The 13,048-nt window shown below is 35.5% G+C and overlaps 1 protein-coding gene across 1 annotated transcript; it reads right to left on the bottom strand.

The window, feature by feature from the left end:
* Positions 1–4,652: 4,652 nt before the first annotated feature.
* LOC142355080 (plasminogen receptor (KT)-like) lies at positions 4,653–11,375 on the bottom strand. The gene is made up of 2 exons (XM_075407360.1): positions 11,194–11,375; positions 4,653–5,047 (listed from the first exon to the last, which is right to left on the bottom strand). The coding sequence occupies exons 1-2, from the start codon at positions 11,346–11,348 to the stop codon at positions 4,828–4,830; spliced, it is 375 nt and encodes a 124-aa protein (XP_075263475.1). The 5' UTR covers positions 11,349–11,375; the 3' UTR covers positions 4,653–4,827.
* Between the last annotated feature and the right edge of the window lie 1,673 nt (positions 11,376–13,048).

Here is a 13,048-nt window from a genome sequence, read left to right as displayed (position 1 = left end):
CTCAAAAATTATTCTTGCGCGTTTTCATAAAAAATTATCTTCATTTCCGTCAAGTACTTGTTCAGATGAATTGAGGGTCTAAGTAGGAGTGTCATAGTCCTAGTAGGTTCTGATAGAGTGCTAATTTTTGATACAAATTGTCTGAGAAAAAACTACTTGTCAGATTTCGAGCTCAAAAATTGTGAACGTAGAGGGTCTACTTAAGAGTTTCACAGTTAAAACAGTAGAAGATTTTGATTACGGTGCTCTGTGAAAAAACTTGTGCTTGCGTCAAATTTTGTGTGCTTAAAAAATTATTATATACGGTTTCACATGAATTGTTGTTCAATCCTGTTGAGGACTTATTCAAATGCGTCGGGGGCCACGTAGGAGTGTGACCATCTGGAGTCAATGTTGATTGACATCCAACAAAGAAAAGAAGACTTTATTATGAAAATAAAGAAAGGCTGAAATACTCATTTCTGATTGGTTAAAAAGAAAGAAATACCTTTCCTTAAATGTTTACCTACTTTTCCTTTCAGACGAACCCTTTAGTTGGTACAAACCAGAATCATACCTGATATAATAAAACAGTATATTTCTCTCTCTCTCTATTCCGATCTTGTTCAGTTTTGAGATATACGTTAGACTTTAGCATTTGGGCCCGTGCACCGTCTACTGAAGCTCAGATAGAAGGGTAACAGACTAGAGATAGAACTTTAGTGAGTCAGGTAAGCCTTAAGATTATACAATAGTCTTGAGACACCATAAGACCTCAGTGGAGTAACCTCGCAAGGTAACCCTACTCGACACGTCTTACATCCTAGTGGATTCCAAAAAAGAAAAAGATTTTGATTTCGGTGCTCTGTGAAAAAACTTGTGCATACGTTGTCAAATTTTGTGCGCTCAAGAAATTGTTATATACGGTTTCACATGAATTGTTTTTCAATCCAGTTGAGGACATACTCATATGCGTTGAGGGCCCAGGCAGGAGTGCAAGTGCTCAACAAAAAAATCTCCGCTATGCAGAAAAGACCAATAGGGCCAAAATTAGAGCAACGGGACAAAAATTCTGACCTATGGTCAGCTAGAAAAAAGCACAGGGTTACTTGGACTCGTCATTTTTTCCGATCAAAGTCAAGTTGTAGGGCATCAAGATGTTGTTTTTTGCCATTTCTAGGACGCCTTGTTTGCAGCAGCACTCCAGCGGATCTGCTGTTCTTAACTGTTGGTGAAAAAATTCCAAAACCCATTCATTTTTCGGGGAAAAGTTTTCGCTTTTCACTTAGTCGAAATTTGGAAAATTCCCGCTACCAATTCTCAAAGAGAACTGATCAATGAGTTAAAAGTGCTGATTCTTGTTTTTTTCTCCATTGTCCGATGCTTCAATTATCTTTTTCTGGTTAGGATCACGAAATGTCTTTGATATCAAATGGAGTTCTTTGCAATGTTGTTTTTAGAATGCTCTCCTTCGTGATTTTATGCTGCTTTAGAAAAGCAGCCGCTGCAAATTAAAACAATTCTAAGTTCATATTTGTGATAAGAGGCGTTTTGTTCTCATCACTATGAGAATACGTAGCCTTTTGTTTACATTCGCTAGTGTAAACAAGAGGCTACGTATTCTCATAGTGATGAGAGCAAGACGCCTCTTATAAAAAAAGAACTTGGAAATCATTTAATTTGCAGCCGCTACTTTTCTAACGCAACATGAAAAATCACAGAGGAGAGCATTCTAAAAACAAAAAAGCAAAGAACTCCATTTGATATCAAAGACATCTCGTGATCCTGAGTATTGGGGGCGGCAATTTTCCAAATTTCGATGAAGTCAAAAACAAAAATTTTTCACTAAAAGATGGATGACTTTTGGCATATTTTCACCAACAGATTAGAACAGCAGATCCGCTGGAGTGCTGCTGCACACAAGACGTCCTAGAAACAGGAGAACAACATTAGCTTGATTCACGACAACTTGACTTTGTTCGGAAGAAACAATGAGTGGAAACAGTTTAGATCTGAAAAATTTTGTTTAAACTGTATACTTTCGTTTAGAAGATGGAGGATTCTGCACCTTTCGTTCTTGTACTTGAAGATTCGCACATTGCGAGAAATTAAAAAGTTCACATGTTCCCATCAAACTTCACCGTTATCGGCCTACGTGGAGCCAAAGTTCAGTGCTGGGAGTTCCACAAGGAAGAAATAAGAGCAAATCATATCCTGATTGTCCTGATGGGTGGAAGCAATGTGAAGGCTAAACCGTGGGACCCGGAACAATGCTAGCAGTCCTTAAAAGTAACAATGGATTCTTTTTTTCAGCTGAGAAATTTTTGTAATTTTGCTGAGACGAGTCTGATAATCTGCAAAGTGTTCAATTGTAAGTGCTCTCGAGAAAACAAATTTATGTCATCGACAAGATTAATGGAAGAAAAAGAACAAAAGAAAGAAACCTGATTTCCGAGCGTTCAGTTTTGACGAGATGCTGAACAGTGACAACTTACATTTAACTACTGCATGTTATGAAGCCGCAGGTGCTGAAATTTTGAGTGTTGTTGCTAATGCCCCTATAGCACTACCTAATTAGTTGATCTTAAATTGGAAAATGTTGTTTGATGTGTTGATTTGTATATGTTGTTTAATTTGACGTTCTTAAACCGGTAAAATAAAACTGAACTGATATTCTACTAATATTCTTGAACTAAGCTGAATTAAACTCTATTAGTTTTCCCCTGTTTTCTTAACCTCCAATTTGGAGTGGGTTAACCTATCCTAACATAAAATTTTCAGCGAATCCTAAATTTGTTCCTATCTGATTCAAGTGGAAGAAATAAATTTTGATTTTCTAATATATCTTGATTGGTGAATCAATACGTTGCTGGCTATCTGATTGAAGTGCAGGTCAGTAAAATTGTTTCTTAACATCGATTTTTTAAATCTTTGAGTGACTTCAAAGGTTGTTCCTATCTGATTCAAGTGGAGGGAAGTACCTGTTATTTTTTTCTCGTTCTTATGCGGTGAAACAATATGCTGCTGACTTTCTGATTGAAGTGGAGGGCAGCAAACTTGTTTCCTAACATCTATTTTGTAAAATTCTGAGTGAATCCAAAAGTTGTTCCCATCTGATTCAAGTGGAGGCAAATTACTCTTTTTTTCTCGTTCTCATGTGAAACTATACGTTGCTGGCTCTCTGATTGAAGAGGAGGTCAGCAAACTTGTTTCTTATAATCTAATTTGTAAAATTCTGAGTGAATCCAAAAGTTGTTCCTATCTGATTCAAGTGGAGGGAAATACCTTTTTTTCTCTTTCTTATGTGGTGAAAAAATAACTTGCCGGCTATCTGATTGAAGTGAAGGTCAGCAAACTTGTTTCGCTAAATCGCTTTTGTAAAATTTTGATTGAGTGCAAAAGCTGTTCCTATCTGATTCAAGTGGAGGGAATAAACTGGGAATATTTCCTTTCCAAACTGGGAATATTTGAGAAGCAATTTTTTGCCCAGTGAACACTGTTTTATTATTTACAGCCCAAACCTCTGTTGTTTAGGTAACTTGCAACCTTATTTAAAAAAAATTACCGCGTTTTCTTGAACATTTTCCCCCTGAATCTGTATGGACGAACTTCACTGCATGTTGGAGGGGTATTCTCGTACAAATGTTTTTCCTTTCTCTGATCATTTTCCCAAATACAACTTGTATAGTGAGGTGCGATGCTGGATGAGGAATGAAAAGTGTGTTACTTTTCTTGATCAGCCTAGAAGTCCTGAAAGTTTTCTGCATGCCGTTCAAACCGGGTACATGGCACAAACTTTCGAAAAAATTGCGTGACCCCAATTCGTTTGTTGTTTTTGGTGATAACTGTTCTTTTTTTTGACAGCCCAAACTTCGTTTGTTGAGGAAACCTGCATTGTTGCAAATGGCATTCGTAGGATTTCCTTCTTAAGAGTTCCGGTTTCCCAGGTAAGATCCTCGGAATATCCACCGGGAAAAAATGTGTCTATTTTACCACGTCTTACAATCACCAGAAAATTCCCCAGATCTTTCTAGTATCTTAGCGGGGTAAAAATTCGGGATCCTAATAAGATTAGCGAGAATAGTTACACACTGTGACGAGAAAATAACAACAGGAAAAATAGTCGCTACAATAGATTGGCATTTCAAATCACTTAATAGATACAAACATCCAAGAAAAAAATATAGAACACTAAGATTTCAACAACTTATATGACTTCATCTAAAAGAGCTACTAGCAGACACAGTTTCACTTGTAAAAGCAAATTTTCACAGTGGTCCCAGCTGCCTTACTGGGTTTTGGTGAACTTAACGTCCCTCTTCAGAATTCTTTTCTATTTGATTAATGAATGGATAGTTCTTAGTTTTGTTTTGCATTTATTTGTCGGCTTCATAAATCGATTGTTAAAAACTTTTTCTAAAGCGATTCAGAAATATAGCCAGCAGAGTGCCAGAAAATAGATGCGATAGCGTCTTAGACCTGTATTCCCTAAACACCAAAGAAATCAATGAGAACTAGAAAAAGCCTGAGAAAAAGAATTCGATTTTGTATGTTTTTACTTAGAATTATGTAGTGCAAAATTGCCCTCAAATATGAGAGGTATCATGTTTCGACTATGCCTCATCCTTTTTAAGTCAGCAAAATCCAATTAGAGATAGCAAAAGTAACCACGTTGAACTTTATACTTTCGCCAAGACATTTAAAAATAGAAGATAACTACTGTCCCTGAATAAATCAGTTAGTTTCGATGCGTAAAAATAACGTAGCGTCAGGATAGATATGATTTAATGATTTTTCTGTCAAAGAATTACATCTTTCGGTTTTTAATACTATCTTGTCAAACAATATCTACGTTTCCTTTTGAGAATTCCGAGCAGCGTCAATAGCAGCCAAAGTGACCATTCCTCCCGGTTGTTGCAGCAGGTTCGACTCATTTTGGAGAATCATATCAGCATCAGAGATTATCCTGGTCATTTTGGATCCGTAAGAAAGATCAGCCTGGTATCCCACTAGGAATGTCAGTGGCAACAAGGGAGCAAGTGCTGCGGGATTTCGGCTACGTTTGAATCTGAAGTAAAAGGCGTTTAAACTACGGGGCATATTAATTATCAAAAGAATAGTTTAATAACTGCATTATTTGTCATTCAGTACCTTATAAATAGTTTGCTTACAGTATTTCATTAATTACCACACTAAGTTAACAGGTCGCGTAGTCGTAAACGGCCAATAACCTGAATTAAAAAAGCTTTTTCTATAACATGTATCCGAGATTATTCAAATTAAAGTATGTACCAGAGTCATTCATCCCGTAAGCTAAAACTACCGAGACAGCCTGGTATCGCAAAGGCAGTGACAGATCCCTCTTTGGTTACTGTTCAGATCAGTGGACACTTCTGCACTGAACAGACCATTGTTGAAAATAAATACTCAAACAGCCGAGCAACGTCCAGAATTGAGACATAGCTTGATCAAGTTGATGAATTACTTTCAGCAAAGAGGCTCCGTAATGTGGGCTCTTACATAATGTTCCAACCCAGCTCGTCCACATTTTGTCTTTAGTGTCAACCAAAAGAGGTAGAGATAGGAAACTTACAAAAATCACATTGTTCAAAAAGATCAGCGTATTAGTCATGAACTCCAACCACTAAATGAAATAAAACATAGCTGGCAGATTGCCAGAAAATAGCCTCAATAGATTTGTAGATCCGCAGTCTAAAAAAACAGCAAAAAAGACAGACCGAAAAATTCGTCTTTTCATTGAAGGCTGATCTGTTATATTTTGATTAAAAATCTGTATAAAACCTTCATTTAGAGTGGCACACACCCATTTGACCTTATCTCTTTGAATTAAAGTAAATAAAAGTCAATTTCAAATTGAGGAAGTCATTTTTGAGAGTGAGGTAAGTCAAGTGTGACCAAAAATTTAATCACGCGCATGAACAAAAATACTCGCTCCACTAAGAGCGAAATATGACGTCACACATGCAATTCAGTTGAAATTGCATGCACGCATGAACAAAAAGTGGCTGTGACGTCATATGGTCGTAACAAAAATCATGACGACGAAACAAAAAAACATAGCAGGACAAGTCCTGAAATACAATTCAAAGAAATGATTGAAAAACTCAGACGTACTCTACCTGGCCAGCAGATCAATTGAACAATGCCAGCCAGAACAAAAAAATCATCAAAGAATTGAGAAACTAAAAGAATCAAAACTAAACAAAAACAAACTCTTGCTAAAACTCTCGAAGCTTTTAAACCTAAGGCAAAATTTTTTCCCTATAAAAACATCTATTACCAAAAATATGTTCAACACCAATTTTTGTTTCTGAAATCGGTCCAGTATTATATCTGCAAGACCTGAAAAATATTCATTGGCCCTTGAAGATCGATTAACTCGAAAATGACCAAAAAATTTTTATAAAATTCAATTGCAAATTATAAGGAATGTTGCTGAAAATCGTGATATAAATGTCTTCAGAATCATTTCTGTGTCTCTAGAGGCTAACCAGTAACCCAATTGCAAGCTTTAAAAAACTCATTGGCTCATAGATCGATAGGCAATAACTTTTAGAAAAAATTTCAAATTTCAAAAAATAGAAATTCGTTCTAATAAAATGTTGAAAGCCATTCAATTGCCCCCTAGCAATTATTCAATAACATACTGTTCAACCCTGGATGCGGTTACCTGGCTACTGAGGCAAGAAAAATTAACTAAAATACGAATGTTCTAAACAAATTGCAATTTCTATCAAAAAATTTCTAAAAGTCGAAAGGTTAAACTGTTAAAAACAAATCCATTGAAACTAAAAACCCTGCAGTAACTTTTTATCAGAACGTGGAATAGGTTTTCTTGCACTTGAGAATGGACGAATATCAAAAACTGAAAAAAACTTTAGGAAACATTAAAAAAAATGCAGATCTTATCAAAAAAATGCTAAAACTCGAGACATTAAAAAGTTAAAAAGCATTCCAGTGTTACTAGAAACTATGCAGTGCCTTATTAACAAACCTCAAAAGAGATTGCCTGGTCCCTGAAACTGGAAAAACTGAAAAAATGATGAAAATTTTCAAAAACCTGAAAAAAATGCAAATTTTTTTCAAAAAAATTGCTAAAATTTGTGATATTCAAAAAATGAAACCTATTCCATGGCAACTAAAAATTTTTCAGTAACTTATTATCCAACCCCTAATGAGGTTTTCTTGCCCCTGGGACTCAAACAACTTGAATGATGACAATAAATATGTCAAAAAACATGAAAAATTTGCAACTTTTGTCAAAATGTGCTAAAATTCATGATGTCAAAAAGTTGAAAACCGCTCCATTACCACTAGAAACTGTGCAGTAATCTATCATCAGACCATTTATCAAACCCTAGAGGAGTTTTCGTGTCAACTAAGGCTAAAAAACTCAAAAAATGACAAAAATTTTCAAAAAACCTGAAAAAAATTGCAAAAATTAGTATCACTTTGTGTGTTTGTAGTACCGCGACATATAGCTCATAAAATGGTCATAACAAGCAATTTTGTCTCGCCAAAGGCCTTCACCAGCTTTTAAAAACTTCAACCTAAGGCTAATCAATCAAAAATCTGAAAAAAAAACACAAAAAACAAAAAAAATTGCACAATTTTGAGCCGAAAAACTCCTAAAAATGACCTTTTAACCTTAAATTAAGGCCATCCCAGCAGCTGCACCACTATACAACTTGAAGGACTACAAAAGCGCACTTTGGGTCTCTAATGAAACTGAATGCCCGCTGGGCGTTACCTGTTTATCCCGTTTTGAAAGATCAAAGTCATTGAAAAAGGTGTGAACACATCTTAAAAAAAAACACAGCGCACCAAAACAATTCAAATTCTTTGAATTGTAAAAAACCAAGAGAAGGCCAATAATAGCCCCAGCTATCGCTGTGCGGCTATTAATAAGTCGCACTTGGGGGGTGGCGGCATGCGACCAGCTATTAACAAGATTACGAGACAAGCCAAACAAAATTCAACACTAACAAAAAAATAAATAACGGCCAAAACTCAATGTCTTTTCAGTGACAAAAAACTTTAAAAAATCAGTAATAAAGTCAAAATAGCATCACATAAAACTCAGACTAAACAAACTAATTTGCTCTTTACTACAAAAAAAAGGCATTTGTCATTAATGAGATTAGGTAACAAGTCGACAAAAAAGAATTAAAACGGACTAAAAACATAACCAACTAAACGTCAGAAGAATTGCTCTCGAACTAGTGGTAGCTCTAATCAATTGCAGCCTGCTTCAGTCGGGGGAGAGGGCGAAGGGGACTAAAAAGTACAATAGTGGGCTTCAAATAAAGGCATTAGAAGTTAATATGTACCACTATTAAGATTTAAAGTGGAAAATGGCACCAGTTTCGGCGCACTTTTCATTTGACTTTGAGTATAAAATTGCCGTCAATTGAGTTCAGCTGCTTGAAATTGTGATTGAGAGGGAATTTTAGATCACGCAAAACTCAAAAAGTCAAGAGCATAAAAGTCACTCGAGAAATCAAAACGGCCAAGCAAAAATTTTGCATAAAAAATCACACACGTTTACAATAATTGCTTCTCTACAAGAGCAATTAATTAAAAAAATTAATCGAATTTTCTGAAACCAAATAACATCAAATGTCATAACAACCATCAACATTCAACTGAAAAATTTGAAATAGATTCACAGCTGACTCTTCAAGCAGGCAATGGGACCTAACATTAGTTCAACTATGGCACCTGTAATAACTGGGACTAAATCATGAGACTAGAAAATAACAACGAAGAAAAGCAAGGCTCAAAAATTCAGGAGCAGTTTACAACAACAATGTCCAAGCCAATCAAACCATAAACGGCTATATGATAAAATTTTTATTTTTATTTGGGCTCCATTCAATATCAAGTCTGTTTTCAAGTGGACAACAAAAATAACAGATATTGACTAATACCAAAAACTCTTAGTTTTTAATGAAAAATCAGAGTGTCAAAGCTCATAGGAACTGTCACTTAAGAAACTAAGCTGCAAGTTGATAAAAGCAAGTTGATAAAAGCAGAAAACGGCCAAGTTCAAAATTACCTTGATATTTTGGTTAACAAATAAACTCAAAGTAATTAAAACCATTGACTGTCAACTGAAGGCATCACATAAAATCATTTTTATCTCCACAAGGAGCTACTGATACCAGTCATTATTTAGAATAAGTCATATGACGTAGAAAAACAGAAAACAGGCAAACATCGAATAAACAAATAAACTTTGCGCTAATCACTAAAATGTGTCCGAATTGCATCTCCATTCATCGTCAATAGGACCTGCCAATAATGTGATAATGTGATTAGACAATAAAAAGAACCCCAAAATAGGCAACTCCAAAAAATTATATGAAAACTCGTAGTATCAATCAAAAAACCATTAATTAAAACAAAGAACCCCTAAACAGATTCACACCTGTCTCACTCGAAAGAGGATGGACGTGGCAGTCAGGACATTACCCTACAAGTTTAGAGAAATGAGAATGAAAAACATAGCTGGCAGATTGCCAGAAAATAGCCGCAATAGCTTCGTAGATCTGCAGTCTCAAAAAACAGTAAAAAAGACACACCAAAAAAAAATCGTCTTTTCATTGAAAGCTGATATGTTATATTTTGATTAAAAATCTGTATAAGTTTTTGCTGCCTCTATTAGCTGCTCTCAAATATCCTTCATTTAGAGTGACACACACCCATTTGACCTTATCTCTTTGAATTAAAGTAATTAAAAGTCAATTTCAAAGTAAGGAAGTCATTTTTGTGAGTAAGGTAGGTCAAGTGTGACCAAAAGTTTAATCAAAACAAAAAAAATTCCCTCCACTAAGAGAGAAAAATGACGTCAAGCACGCACTTGAGTTGAAATTGCATGAACGAAAGTACAAAAAGCAGATTTGAAGTGGTTGTGACGACATATGGTCGTAACAAAAACCACGACGACGAAATAAAAAAAATCAATAGAAGGCCAATAATAGCCCCAGCTATCGCTGTGCGGCTATCAAAAATCTATTGCAATAGTTTTTTTAACAAGGATGTTCAGTCATTAAAGCCACTCGCTATCATCTGAAGCATTCGATAATTTCTCTTTAGAGAGCTCTTTGGACCTTTGATTAATGAGACCAAGTCGACTACAACGAAAATAACAAACGAAAGCAAGACTCAATAAGTAATTAGGTTACGAACAATTTGTCAGTGCCATCAAAAACATGAGCTCTTTTTTGAAAACGAAATAATTGTTCATTGAACTCCTGATTTTTTGATGAAAACGGTCTGGTCTGCGATTGGCGAGAAAATCAAACGAGCAAAAAGATTTTTGAACAAAAATGTCCCACAAAAATCCGTTATTTTTTATTGAAAAACTCCAACGGTAGAAAAAACCAAAACTGCCGCACCTATCATCGCGCGTCTATAAAAACATGCAAATGGTACAAAAATACATAATTTAGCTAAGGAAAATCTTAACATATCGAAATGAGATGATGCATTTCGGATAAACATCGATTTAAATTAGCGAAAGGCCGGAAAAATTTTAATTTCAGAACACTTTTTGCGCGATCAAACAGTTAAAACACGGATCAGACAGTTCAACCACTCATCATCTTTAAATAAAAAAATAACAAATTTAACAAATCTTAGCACAATTGATTAAAAAAATTGAGAAAAATTATGGAAAATGAAATGTAAACGAAAACAACGGAAACAAAATATTGATAATTTCAGAAAAAATCAAATTAGAAATATTTTTTTAATTTGATATTCTGCACTTGACGGGCTTTCTAATGATAGCACTCACAACTCTCTACGATGAATATATCGATCGCCAACGTTGACTGATCAAAAACAAATCCAGGTGAGCATATTATAGTTCCTGAGCCCCCCCCCCCCATCTAAGGTGGTAAGGTGAGTCGCAACACCAACTAATACTGCTGCTTAAGTACTCAGGTACTACGTGTACTCTGGATGCAATCATTCAGGGACGATTTAAAGTTGCAACGTCAAATTGCCTCGATTGAAACCAGTGTTTATAACCCTTGATTTTATGTTGATATTTATTTTCGTTGTGGGCCTCTCATACCCCTTAGGTATATTCCTTTATCAGAGCAAAAAAATGTTTGAAAATTAGAAAGACGGTTCACAACACGACCAAGTCAAAGTTTCTCACTTCAAAAGAGTCAAAGAATTTACCCAGCCACTGCTGCAACTACAGCGACACTGTAGAAAGACGCAAGCCATGTGAACATCTCTCTGCTCTTGGATATCTGCATTGCCACCATTCTCTCCCTCGCCTGATTCTGCATCTGCAGTTGCCTCTCCATTGTCATCCGGGAGGTCTCCTCCATGAAGGCCTATTTCCACACAACAAACGAAGATCAACACAAATGTTAAATAGATTCTACTTGAGAATTTAACTAAATTCGGGCATTTATCTAGAGCTAGTTTACTGATATGCTTAAATGCGAATAGAAAACTTAAAAATAACAGTCCAACAAGTTGCTCAAGAACGCCAGGCGAGACTCAATGTTGTGATAGTCTCTTTTAGCGAGGGGTGAGCTCGATAACATCACTGAAATGTTAAGCTTTATCATATTTTAAAATTGAAGCAAATATTGTCGCACTTTTATTTGACTTTTTGAAGTTACTTTCTTCAACTTTAACTCAGCAGCTCAAAAAAGCGAAAAAAACATAAGCCCACTAAGCTGGGGGGGGGGGGCAAAACAGAGCAGATCCTTATATTGCTAACACCACTTTTTTACATATAAAAGATGACCAACGACTTGTTCCCATTTCAAAAACACTTCCTATTGAAGTTATTATTGCAAGCGAAGAATCTACTTCGGAGTTCTTCAAAATGTTACCCAATTTTGGTTAAGATTGAAAAATTTGGCCATGTCGTGAATAAATTGCAGCTAGTAAAAAACTTTTGCACAAATTCGATGTTTTCTGCCGACGCTGTATTCACTGTCTTGAGCGAACTCATTTAAAAACCCAGATTCTGCCGCTGTAAATGCTAAAAAATGAAAAACTTTACAGAGGACAGGTTCCTTATTGCATGAGTAATAAGTTTTTACTGTCTTTAAAAATGCATCGATTTATAAATTGAAAAATCTAACACTGCCAATTATAGAACAAATATAGTCTGCAAATTGTCGGAAACAAGCCGCCGTTGACCCCTTGAGACCAAACGGGATTGAACAGAAAAATATACAAATTGCCAGGCTTAATTACTCGGCGTCAAAATGAATCGGCTCTTCAACTTAGGCCTCCTGGACTTAATACTAATGACAGCTACGAATTGCCTTAATGAACTTTGATAACCTAACACACCATTACTTAATGATGGGGCTTCATTGGCCCAACCAGTTTCTTTACGATACAAACCAGTTAACAAAATAGTATAAAAATATTGAGAACTTAATGAAAAAATCTTTAAACGTTAAGTCTTCGTAACGGGCTTAATTGGTTTATCACATACCTTCTGACTTTTCTCTATTGACCTTGACCGTATTTACTACATTGCGTATTTACTGCAAGGAGTAAAAAAATTTAAATCCATTCAGTTGAAACAGTGAGTGAAGTACGTTAAAGACATGACTTGCATGAAACAAAAAAAAAAACGAAAAATTAAAGATTGCATTGACGAAAGACAAATTAGATCTTCAAATGACCAGGAATTGACTTAGAAAAATAACCGTTAAAAACTCGAAAAACAGTAAAAACAAATAAAATTGCAGCACAAAAAAATCGCACTCGTTTTAAAAAATCCACGCCGCAAAATTGATCGCTATTTGACTCACTTCCTGTTTCCAAAATCATCACTTCAATTTGTCTTCACAAATCATAAAAATGTGTGAGCAGATCTTAAAAAGCAAGTCAGCGCACCAATACAACTCAAATCTTAAGATTGTTCAAATTCGAATTGTGGGAAAACGAAAAGACCGATAAAAGCCCCGGCGACTATGCTGAGACCTATAACGTAACGGCCTACTGTAGGCTCTTTTGTGGCTATTAATAACGTATGAACAAAATAACCACACAATCG

Source organism: Convolutriloba macropyga, unplaced genomic scaffold (genome assembly GCF_964194025.1).
Source record: "Convolutriloba macropyga unplaced genomic scaffold, txConMacr16.3 SCAFFOLD_4836, whole genome shotgun sequence".
Classification (NCBI taxonomy): Eukaryota; Metazoa; Xenacoelomorpha; order Acoela; family Convolutidae; genus Convolutriloba; species Convolutriloba macropyga.
Note: the sequence above shows the minus strand (reverse complement) of the source record. Positions and strands in the feature narration are given on the sequence as shown.

Coding starts and splice junctions, on each gene's coding strand:
- LOC142355080 (XM_075407360.1), bottom strand. CDS start 11,348: ATGGAGGAGACCTCCCGGATGACAATGGAGAGGCAACTGCAGATGCAG. Junction 5,048..11,193: donor GTAGTTGCAGCAGTGGCTGG/GTAAATTCTTTG, acceptor CTTTTACTTCAG/ATTCAAACGTAGCCGAAATC.